This window comes from Zootermopsis nevadensis, unplaced genomic scaffold (genome assembly GCF_977971745.1).
Source record: "Zootermopsis nevadensis isolate Lab colony 2312 unplaced genomic scaffold, Znev_1.0 Znev_ptg000028l, whole genome shotgun sequence".
Classification (NCBI taxonomy): Eukaryota; Metazoa; Arthropoda; class Insecta; order Blattodea; family Termopsidae; genus Zootermopsis; species Zootermopsis nevadensis.
In genome coordinates this window covers 16204109-16216318 of record NW_028259160.1, presented here as the reverse complement: position 1 = coordinate 16216318, position 12210 = coordinate 16204109, and the positions used below count along the sequence as shown (strand labels likewise).

Sequence of the window (12210 nt, the reverse complement as noted above, 5' to 3'; positions counted from 1 at the left end):
TATATTTTAATTATCTTAATTTTAAATTTTAAATTGTGAATAGACGGACAAGAATAATTAATTAAATAATTAATTAAAAAAGTTTATTTACATGTTTTGGGTGTGTGAATTGGATTTATCTGGCTGAGGATGGGGTTAGGTGACTGGCTGTGAACCCTAAATGGTTAACGTTCTTTTTGTCTTTAGTTTAAATAATGAAAAAGTTTTGTTGACGGACCACTTCATTTTGTTTACAGAAATTATTCTTCCGCGAAAGGCGGGAATTTGTCTGTTTGAGGTTGGTATTAGGTTCTCAGGAAGGACCGTGCTTTCTTTATTTGTTCCATGGAATGTTTCAGCCCTCATGTCGCATTTGCGAAACTTTCTAACGTTTTTCTGATTTTGGTGTCGGATGTTTGACGTAAAGGTTAATTATTCCCTTTCTGGTTTGGATACGTGTCGTCGTAATAATCGCGCGACTCTTAAATCATGCCGTTGTTTATTTTAGTGTACTTGCTAATTGTACCAGGAACTTCATAAAAATGATCATAATTAAGAGCTGTTTTGGAAAATGTGTGATTTCCAAATTTTGGTAATCCCTTCCAGTTTTAGTTTGAATATATACCAGTTTTTCTTTCGAAATATCATATTTTAGCAATGTCCGATGCACCAGAATGTGCATTCTTGAATGTCAGGACTAGTCCCAATGGTTAGGCGTGTGTAGATCTCCCACAAGGGTCCTTGTGACGTAGTTTATGACGTAACATGCAATATTTCTCATCAGGTGTTGTTTCCTTTGTTTGACGTAGACTCAAACAGTGTTACACATTTTCCTTCCTCGTCTGTACATCACTAAATAAGCTTCAGAACAGACGTTCGGTGCAACTCCAAGTTATTTTACAACTGATGGTCAGAAAGTCGGTCCATCTTGGCACCCGGCCCTCTGTGGGGATTATGACGAAGGCTGTGAAGTTCTTTTACTCGCCGATAGTCGTCGCAGGATGTACTTTCATGGTCAACTTATCACAGGAATACGCACGCACACTATATTTGCCCCTCTCACCGTAGTCAGTAATCTGTGGATTGTAGGATTTGAGGTTCACACGGTCGTGAGTCCGAAGATGGCTGTCTTCTGGGTCATAGCGCCGTGTAGTCTGGTAGAAGTTTGCCGACTTTTCAGAGGCCCTTGCTTCTACCACGTCGCTATAACCCAGAAGACAGCCATCTTAGGCTGTGGATTGGACGACCGAGTTTGGTTCCCGACAGGGCAGGATTTTTCTCTTCGCAGACAGCCCCTGGGGTCCCTTCAGCTTTTCTATCCATCTGACACCCGGGTTTCTCCTCAGAGTGAGGCGGTCATCTAATGCCTTGGTTAATGCGTGGAGTTGCTACGCTACCCCACAATACGAGTGCTTAGCCTGGTGCTTAACTAAGCACCAGGCACACTCACACAGTATTTACAGTCGATATTGTGAAATTCGTGACTGGTGTTTCTGTGTAATCGCAGGTTATTATCTGTATAACCGGGTAACTCACTTGCACTTTCACGTATATACGGCCTTCTTCGGCCAGTCCGGGCCTTGTCTGAGCTTGTGCTATACATATAACAGCCAGTTCCGCGTGTTCTGAACTCCAGACGTGGTCCCGTGGCTGCCAGCCAGCCAGCTGTCGCTTCTTGGCAGTTTCTTTGCTGATCTCAGCTGATGTTCCCAGCCACCCTGAAGGGTTACGCAACTCGTTCCCTGGCGCTCGCGTCTCGCGGCGTCTTCGTGTGCTAACGCGATTAAACTCTTTCTGTGAGAACACAGAATTTAATGATCGATTGAATTTCTTCAGAGAGGCCGTTATTGATTGGGAGGTTGTTAGAATCACAACTACGGTTCGGATTCTGGTGAAGATGAATGTAATCGAGCAAGAATACGGCAGCTAAATGCCACGGGATGTCGCTTGGAACTGTCATGGTCTACAGAGAGAACATACCGGAAGGAAAAAACGACGAACCTGTCAGAACAGCCAATCTCCGTATTTGAATCCAGGAAATTTGCGATATCCGCCATAAACAGGCGTTGTAATTACATTGAATACCTGAAATGTGACGTTTGAGTCATTGAAATGTGACGTTTGAGTCGTTGAAATGTCACGTTTAAGTTTTTGAAATGTCACGTTTAAGTTATTGAAATGTTACGTTTGAGTCATTGAAATGTGACGTTTGAGTCATTGAAATGTCACGTTTGAGTAATTGAAATGTCACGTTTAAGTTATTGAAATGTCACGTTTGAGTCACTGAAATGTCACGTTTGAGTCATTGAAAGGTGATGATGGTGAATATACAGTTTTACCCAGTCGTTCCTAGTTTGCGTAATTTTGAGGTGGATTGACTATAAGAAACAGTGTCCCCGCTTCAGATTAATCCCTTAATACCACACAGGCCTGGAGTAAACCTGCCGCTACCTGGCTACATTCAAGCGCTGTACATTAAACATTATTTTCCCTCGGGCCAAGAAACCATTCATTCTGGCGAGGCTCTGCTTCCTGGCTTAGAAACCAATTACTAATGATGACTCATTCTGAGCAGCAGAATTATCTGAAAATGGGATTGAAGGGAACGTTTTCCATTTTTGTAAAATCGCACTTGCAGGCTTACGCCATCATTAAAAGGGAACTTAAATGTCTCTTGGTGTGACGCGCACCTGTGACTCAGATTACGCCGACGCTCGCATTTTGCCGTCCGTGTCGCTGTGGACCAGCTGGTGGGTATTGTTACCCATAAGACCTTTGTTGCAAAAGGTCGATTTAAATAGATGATACACGATTTATGTGTTTAATAAAGTGTTGTGTCGGTAGCTGTCTTCTGGGCTGTAGCGCCATGTAATCTTGTAGAAGTTTACAGACGTTTCAGAGATTATTGCTGCCTCCATCATCAGGACGTCTGAAACGTCGGTATAATGTTTATGTAAAAATCGTATATTTTAATGAGAATTGTGTTCTATGTTATGTGCTTTGTGCAACAAGATGATTTGAAGAAGAAGGTAAGGGTTAGATTAATGTGGAGAGGTTGAAATCAGACGAAAGTTAATTTCGCTTGACAATTTTTTTTTCCATCTGAATCTGTATGAGTATTGTCTAAAACGAAAAATTGAGGTGGGCCGACAGACAAGTATTATTCTGTTTGTGCAAGGAATGTATACACTTAATAAAGTATTACGGCAAATATAAAACTTTCTTCGCTTGATTTCTTTACTTTCCTGAGCTACAGACGTAATTACTTTGCCGTGCATTGTGGGTGAGAAGAAAGACTTCGTCCTGCTGGCGCCTCTTGAAGAAGTAAGAACCCATAAAACTCGCGGTCCGCTCTCACTGCCTTGTGGACCCCTGCTGTCTCTTGCCTGCTCAGTGGTTGCTATTTTACCAGGCGCTCTGAATTTCACTCACAAGTAGGCGCCATCTAGTGTAGCCGGCCGGAGGTGGGGGTGTTCTGTGTACGAAGGCAGTACCACAAACGAGACTCTGGCGACCGACCCACGGCCATTATTCAGTCCCATGTTATGGAAAATGGCGTTACAAGAAACTCGTTAAATTAATATGCTCGGTTTCTGAGTTTTTGTCTTCTTTTTTTTAGTGTATCGCGAATCATTATTGCAGTGAAAGATTTATTTAAATACTCTGAATTAACTACGTGGTCTGTACTATGACGAATGACAGTCAGCTTCTGAGAGATTAATTGCTGAAGAAGTTTAATCATTCATTCATGGCTTGTTAGAAAGTAGCGTATCATTTGTTTGGAGGCACTGGAAAAAATCACATTTAAATCTCAGGGCTGTCCGAAAGGCGAGGTACGAACGCGGGACCCTCGAATACAAAGCTCACATAATACCCACTACATCTGGAAGTCCGATTCTTATATTTGTGCATGCATTAATATAAGTTTTCCCATTAGTGCATTTGACCACATTGTCGTTGCTGTATTATCTAGCCGTTACTTCTGATTCGTGGTTAAAAAGTCATCATTTTTCTTCAACAGAATTACAACATAATTTGAGACGCCATTTTTCATATGACGGCTTACCGCTGTATTGGCACGCAGAACCTGCTCAACAAGTCATAGCATTATTGTATATTAGCCCTTAAACATCCAGTGGTAACTATATGTACCACCTACTCTTATAGACTGCAATTCATATTTTCCACGAGTGTATATACGAGTTACCGTGACTGTCAGAGTAATGATCGATTGTTATCGTAACAGCATCAGTCAACTTAGTGATCTTTTTTCATGTTTCGAGGTACGAAACGGAATTTCCAGATGTTATTTTGATGATGTACGTTCTTCAAAGGGCTGGCGACGTCAATAACTCGGGAGCTGTCAAATTTTTCTTTGAACAGCGATTCATCGACTGAACCGGGGAGTGAACTAGCAGTTTCTACTGATTTCGGAATGGAAGCCTCTGTTAACGGTTGTCTGGTTTCAGTTGTGTGAGATCAGTGATCGTGCCCGAAGGCTTTCACACGATCTGAAGCGATCTGCAATTAGTCTTCATCACTCGTGGAGAAAGAAATCTGTCTGTGTTACAGTAGCTGCTTCCCCTCTCCGTTTCGGCTTTAAATTGACTTCCTGTCGCTCCAGCTCAGTCAGACAGAAATACAGGCCGGCGACCGATTACGTATCTCCGTCAGTCTCTGGCCTCCTGCGTCTTCTGGGACTCTGGCTTCCATTCTGCCCGTGGTCAATGTCTTTCTGTACCGCGGTTTGCTGTGGAGGTGAGGGGTTCTTCCGACGGCACAATATCTTCGTCATCGAGTCCTGCCAAATGCCGGGACCGGATTCGTAACACGAGAGGAATCAGTAGCCTGCAGGCCTAGACCTCCTGGTTCAGATAAATTAACTTCTGCTTGATACCTGAGGGCCAGAATAGACATCCCAGCGGTTCCTTTCAAATTCATTTATTCTTTGGTCATCCTGTCATTAGATGCTGTGCAATCTGAGATGTTGACAGCGTCTTTAAATAAGAGACGATATTAGAACACTTGGACGACATATGAATAGACGTGATGATAATATTAAAGAGGATCTGAGATGAATGGGTTGTGAACGCATAAATTGGTTTGAACTGACGCACGATAAGATCGTGTATGAAGGTATTTGTGAATGCGACAACGAACGTGTGGGTTTATTGAAAATGTGCATTTTTATTGCCGGTTTAAAAGTTATTAAAGGTCCAAGGAAGGTCGTGAAATATTGAGTTATGTGAAGACTCGAATTTGGTTGAACTTCACCGGGGCAGATGCAAGTTCGGGGTTTGACTGTTACAGCTCTGAGCCTTCTGCTTTCATAAAATCTGTTCCTGAGAAACGGGCCTGGAGTCGGTGAGACCGTGGGGGTGGCCTAAGGGCGGAAGGGGAGGGCAGATTTGCCGGGTGCTTCCCAGAAAATGTTCCAACAGGCGTATCCGAGTAACGAACCACGTAAGAGAGAGAGATGAATAAATCATATAATGTACGAAAATTTATGTAATTTCTGTAGCAGCGACAGAACGGCGGAACAAGATTAGAGCGCACCGTAAAAAACGCCCGCCGCTATCAATCTCCTTCCTAATTAATTCCAGGAAAGTCTCGGAACAGAGCCCCGTGAGCTGTAGGCCACACACATCGCACTTAGTTCAGTTTTATAAATCTTAACAAGTGTTTGACGATGAAGGCGTTCAGAGGGTCTTGGAGGGATGAGCCAAACGGGATGTTTCCTAGAATGCAACGGGCTCCTTCGTGATTTATTGCAGGTCTCCTGATGCACCCTACTACTGGAGTAGAGCGAACTTATTTCACTGCCGATAGAGGCAGCAGGAACCTCTGAAACGTCGGCAGACTTCTACCAGACTGGGCGGTTAATACAGCGTGTGCACACATATTTTTTGACACCCTGTATTGTACTTAGGGCATGGAACAGTCGGTTCGCGTTCGTTGAGCCTTTGAACGGTCAGCTACTGCAATGCCCAGAGCTCATTGTGTGTCGCTTTGCGTTAGCCCACATTTGCTGTTATAGCAAAGTCCGCTTGTATGCCAAAGGTAATTGGACGCATATCAAGGATGCCGTATTATCTATTCACTTCGATTTATCAGTGTAACACAACCAGGGGTTCTCGCGCGCGGTAGGATCGCGTAATGTGCAAACAGCTCGTTAAGTTGATTCATCGATGCGTCAGTTCCAAGTGGCACACTGTGCGTATAATTGATCCTATTTCTTATCTCATAGTGAATCTGACAGCGTTCTGTTTTATAAATATTATGACGTTATTGTGTGCTCAATTGTGCTGTCAGTAGACTTAATAACAGTGTTCCTGAATTTTGCGAAATGACAGGTCACCCTATCGAAATGGGAAGTATAATTTCTTAAAATCAGGGATACTGACCGAATATTCCAAGTACACATTTGTTTTGAATTTTGTGTTTATAATTCTCAGGTTAATCAGCGATTAATTCGCTCAACAGCCTTAGAAATCTGATATCTGAAATGTTCAAGTAAAGTGTTTTCTTTGCGGTACGGACTGCATTCTTAAAAGTTAATTATTTGAAGAGACTCATCTTCAAAACGTTAATCAGCCATTTCTCTGGCGTATTCTTTTTGTCGAATGCGATTGAACGCGTTGTGTTAACGTGTAGTAAAATAAGAATTGAAAGTGGTGATATCAATAATCGATCGCAAATTTCTGTCCTTGTTGCAGGCAAAGTTGGAGACGAAAGCTTTGAAAGCGAAGCGACCAGGCTTCACGGATGACCGCTACAATGAAACTTCTTACTACATCGAGAATGGTGAGTTTATACACGTGTTCGGAGTGACACGTGCGTTTTCACTAACAAATTCAGGGTAGGAAGGCGCTTAATTAAGATAGTCGGGATTCAAAGTTTCATACAGTGGAGTTGGTGATAATTTCAGTGAAAAATTCTGAATGTAAGAGACAATTGAACAACCTAGGTGTATTTTTTTTATTTATTTAGTGTTCTGTCTGACGACAGGTCCATATGAACAGGATCCTTCCATCCTTTTCTCGGACTGGGACCTGTTCATATACGTTCTTGGCAGATGATCCAGAAGTGGTTTGCCATTGCCTTCTTCTGTGTGTGAATGGAGTAATTGTTGGGATGCCACGGAGGAAAACTCCGTGTTGCCTAGACCACGGCCTTGCCCAACACAAGTTATAAATTCGGGCACCGCCGGGAATCGAACCCGAGACCCCAGGATTACAAGGCCAGCGTTCTAACCGCTAGACCACCGTGGCGATCAGATGGGAGTATAATAATAAAAATAATCTTATAATTAAAATGTGAAAACTGGATTCGTTAGCTTATGATAGCATCCGGTGAGATGGGGGTGGGGGGTGGGGGTGAACACTATAATGAACTTTTCCGTTCCATAAAGCCCAGGGATTTTATTAACCGGCTGATCGACTGTATGTAGTCTTCGCGACAAATGTTGTGCTGCATCAATTATTTCTCGTCGTGAAAACGGAGGAACAGGGCGGCAGCTCTTGAACCTCGAGACCGCCTTGAGCCAACACTTAATTTATTTATAGTCGTACAACGGTGATTTCGGAGTGCTTCGCCAACGCCGTATTACAATCAAGTATTGATAATAATCCGCATTCTGCCGAGTACGTTAAACGCCACGAAGCCCCGTGGTAGACGACTTGCATCGCCTGTTTTGATGTTCGGGGTCCCTACACTTGGCTCACGGAATTTTCTTCCGGGATTTTGTTTCGTTCTCACCAGTTTAAAGTATAAGAATCAGAATTACGAGTGCTTGGCCCCGAGGTGGAGGGGGGGGGGGGTTCTGTCTGTCCGCACGTTTCGTTTCTGTATTTTAACACGTCTGGATGAAATATACATGTACAGGATGTCCCAAAATGTGCCTACACAACCCTTACAATGTCAGGACTATGTGTACATATTTTTGGGACAGCCTGTTGTTAGTGTAAAAGCTAATATATTTTTTTCGTCCATATTTGTCAATTCTTTAGTACATGTGATTGAAATCAAAGTTTTATTACCTGCACCAATTTTTCAACCAAACACGTGAAACATTATTACTTAAATGACGTACTTAACCGGTTCATTAAGATGTAAAAGGTTTGCTTGAAAAATTACATTTTCCGATGTGGCTCGTATTTAGCGACATCAAAGGGCCGAGTCATTTCACCCCGTGTTGTCTGCTGTCTGTACAGCGTGGTTATTTTGACGTAAATACGTCTATACAGAAGAGTCATTCCGCAAAAAGGCGTCATGAAAATGTGTAAGATGGTTACCTAGGAAACGTCATCTGTTTACTCGGCATTGTTGTTACCTATAAAACATTTCATTACATTACCTTACCTTAGGCGCCACGGTGGTCTAGCGGGTAGAACGCTGGCCTTGTAATCCTGGGGTCTCGGGTTCGAATTTATAACTTGTGTTGGGCAAGGCCGTGGTCTAGGCAAAACGGAGTTTTCCTCCGTGGCATCCCAACAATTACTCCATTCACACACAGAAGAAGGCAATGGCAAACCACTTCTGGATCATCTGCCAAGAACGTATATGAACAGGTCCCAGTCCGAGAAAAGGATGGAAGGATCCTGTTCATATGGACCTGTCGTCAGACAGAACACTGAATAAAATAATATAAAAAACCTTACCTTACATTACCTTACATTACATTACCCTACCTTACATTACATTATATTTCATTTCATTCATCTACCACAGACCCATCTTAAGCGTAACTAATTCAAGTTAAATACGCAAAGTCTTAATCAAACTTTACTCAATTGTAAAGCATGTAAAAAGGAAATATTTAGAATAAAGCCAATATATAAACTTCCTTTCCGTATAGACGTATTTACGTCAAATTATCCGGAACCGTGGTTCCACTGACAATTTTCTTTTTGTAGTAGTAAATCTGTATATGGTAGGAGCTAACATTCAGGCACACAACGTATTACCTTGATATACGAACACCTTTCTTCTCCCCGAAACATCTGCGCCCTGTTGTCTCGATTGCCCCAGGTACATTTGATGTTTTAACTAAAATTGTAATTATTTATAATCAATACGCGGTGTATTGGTTTCCTGCTTCCACGTGATAACGGCGACGATAATTTATAATAAAACGACGCTAGAAATATATTTTCCCCCCTCCCTCTTCCTGTCTTTATTTAGTTCGCGTCTTTATAAGAGCATAATCGGGAGTGACGTCAGTTCGTATTAGAAATCGCTCTCTGACGCTTTTAAACCCTTTACCGTAATGACACTTCGATTCTGCAGGGGAATGTGGAAGGGGGGGATGAAGTCTGCTCTTGAGATTAAATCAACGGGGATTATTCGTACCCCTCCCCCACTTCTATTATTCCGGCAATTAAGTCAGGACTTCCAAAACCCGCGTTAACTTATTCTGTGTATGAGATATATCACTCTTACACTAACGCCTTAGGAATCTGATGGTGTCAGAGACCTCCTGTGCAGTCCTGTGCCAATTTAAAGTCGCATTTCTGGTTTTATACGCAGCAGAGAAGCGAGTATATCACCAACATAAAAATGCTAGGACGAATGGCGTGAAATAGTCCACGCATCTCTTCATTAAGGTCCTTCTGGACTCGTAATAATTCAATTCAATTCATTTATTAAAGTGCTTGACAACAGCCAAGCACTAAACCAGAGTACAGGATAAAATATAATAAGTAATTAATTTATTTCAATAATAATAAAAGTAAAACAAACAAACAAATGAAACTAAATATATGAATGTACCATATTAATAATGATAATAATTCGATTCATTTATTGAATTATATTTCACAAGTAAATGGGCTAAATACGATACCTAAGTAATATAATTCAATTTAATAATTCTAAATAAAATAAATAATACTTAATAATAAACAATATGTATCCCGGAAATAGCTGCTGCCCTTTGTACCTTAGGGACAAAGTCTGTCTCGGGTACATGGAAGTACATACCCCATAAAGTGGTGAAGAGATGGGATAATAATAATAATAATAATTCTGTCGCTATATATCACACACTGTACGCCCATATCGACACTAAACGAATCGATAATTACGAGTTACTCGCGATACTGCTGTCAGTCTGCTCGGCGAATGATAGAGCAGTTGGGCAGTTGACATTTATTCGCCGGTAGAAAAGTACCCCCCTTCACTACGGATCCCTGAAAGTTCATAAAGTATTAAAAAAACTCGCCATTGGACACCCCCCCCTCCCCACCTCGCGAGCGTAGTCAATCCAGGCCACACCCTGTTCATCCGATATTTTAATGTTAATATTAATGAAGGAGTTACAGAATGACTTGACACAAACCCGACCGAAAACTAAATTAACAGAGTATAACAGAGTTGTTGGGTCGTGTTAGAAGAATGAGAAACATTAACACAAAACAAATTCTTGACAGCAGATCCACCCCTTTTTTTTTGGGGGGGGGGGCTCCATCACAGAAAATTTACAGGCGAATGCTACAAACCCTTGAAAAACACTGTTAAACCTTCTGAGGCATTGTAGAAAAACAACATTTGTGTAGTCATCGACTTTTTTGAAATCGATCAGTCGATAAAGGAGCGGAGCTCCGTTATATCGAATTCCTTCCTCTGAGTTACAACTTCTTTTATTACGTTTGACCACATCACGCATAAAATCGATGTCATCCGTCGCCATTATATATTCCGCCAAAGAATATGCGAGGGAGAAAACTTGGATGTCAGATATTGGGAATTTATTACCTTCTCTACATCAAAGTAAAATACCGTCATTGGTATCAGCAGTCAGCTACGCAACGGATCTGTTCCAGACGTCAGGTTTAGCCTTCGACCGTCTGACACCAATTTTTGAAGAGTCACGAAACACCTCCGAAACGTCGGTGAAAACGGCGCCACACCCCAGAATACAGGCAACCATCTTCACACTCGCCACCGTGAGAACGTGAAATCGTATTTGCGTAGTTAAAATAGTAGTTTAGTGATGTCGATTCTTAACTCATTCTGTCAGTGAGTGAATTCGTAGATTCGGGACTTGAAGCGATTTCTACCTAATCAGACGGCTGAAGGCTGTTATCTCACGACACACAGAATTGGCGATTACTTCTGTAACATTTCTGGCGCTGAAAGGAATGATCATCCGGATTACACCCGGTCCCAGACGGCTTGTATAAACAAACGTTTTCATGATGTTCAATTATTTAACACAGTGGTTTCTGTGGTCCCTTAGCAGGCCTGATTATAAACCAACAAATGTATAATGTATTGATGTCAATCTAATCGCATTACAGAGCTTAATATAACCCTTAAAAAGATATTACAGAATCCACCCAAAGGAAGGAGGACGAGAGAGTGAAAGTTTATAAAAGTGTCATATTATTATCATCGCTGGGATTATCATTGTAATCATCAGAAGACCGCGTTTCAGAGCCATCAAACCATTTGGTGACGTCATTTTTTTTATGAAACGTAAACTTTTTTTTTAAATACCCAGTGTATTGATCCAGTATTTGCGTCGTCATTGGTCATATATGTTTATTACGACGTCCGCTTCGGCTGAAAACGCGAGGCGTCACCTCTTTGGGCGATGACCGAATCGCCTTTTAATTCCGAGCTCTCTCTCTCTCTTCGCCCTGAATAATTAAGTAGGCTTTTTAACTAGATATGAGAGAAGGTGTGGAACACGAATTATACTATTTTAGCATTACTGTGCTTTAATCTTCTCCTGTTTTTATATATTTCTGCTTCTGAAGTTCGTCATGTCGCAGGAAACGCACAAGGTAGTTTTACAAGTTTTAAGATATGTGAAAATATTATTTCGTTATATGTAATTAATGAATTACACGTAATTGTAACGTAAGGCGGATTCAATGAGCCCCAATAACTGATTTTCTCAGCCTCTGTCACCTGCGTTGGCCCCGGATTGAATAAGTCTTTTCTTTCCCACCTTAATTTGTTTTAATTTATCGGCGTACGTTAAAGGTATTTTCATATATTTTAGCTTAATACAAGCTAGCCACTTTTTATTATACAAAATTACAAATATAATACACGGACCATCCAGAATACACGTGCGGACCTCGGGTTGATGACCCAGTGACCTAACGGGAGATCACAAAGATCTTATAAGTTGTGGAATCACCAGACGTTATTCTAAAACGAGCCCAGTGGTAAATATATGTACCATCTGCTTAGACAATCAGTAACTGTGTTTTGTAGTTA

At 41.5% G+C, this 12210-nt stretch overlaps 1 protein-coding gene across 5 annotated transcripts in view; it reads left to right on the top strand.

The window, feature by feature from the left end:
- LOC110826712 (pseudouridylate synthase RPUSD2) overlaps positions 1–12210 on the top strand; it is a 210933-nt gene that overhangs the window by 167049 nt on the left and 31674 nt on the right. For all 5 annotated transcript variants that reach the window (XM_087357759.1, XM_087357760.1, XM_087357758.1 and 2 more), the window contains one exon: positions 6696–6783. In XM_087357759.1, coding sequence (XP_087213885.1) covers positions 6696–6783 — 88 coding nt within the window. The remainder of the gene's footprint in view (positions 1–6695; positions 6784–12210) is intronic.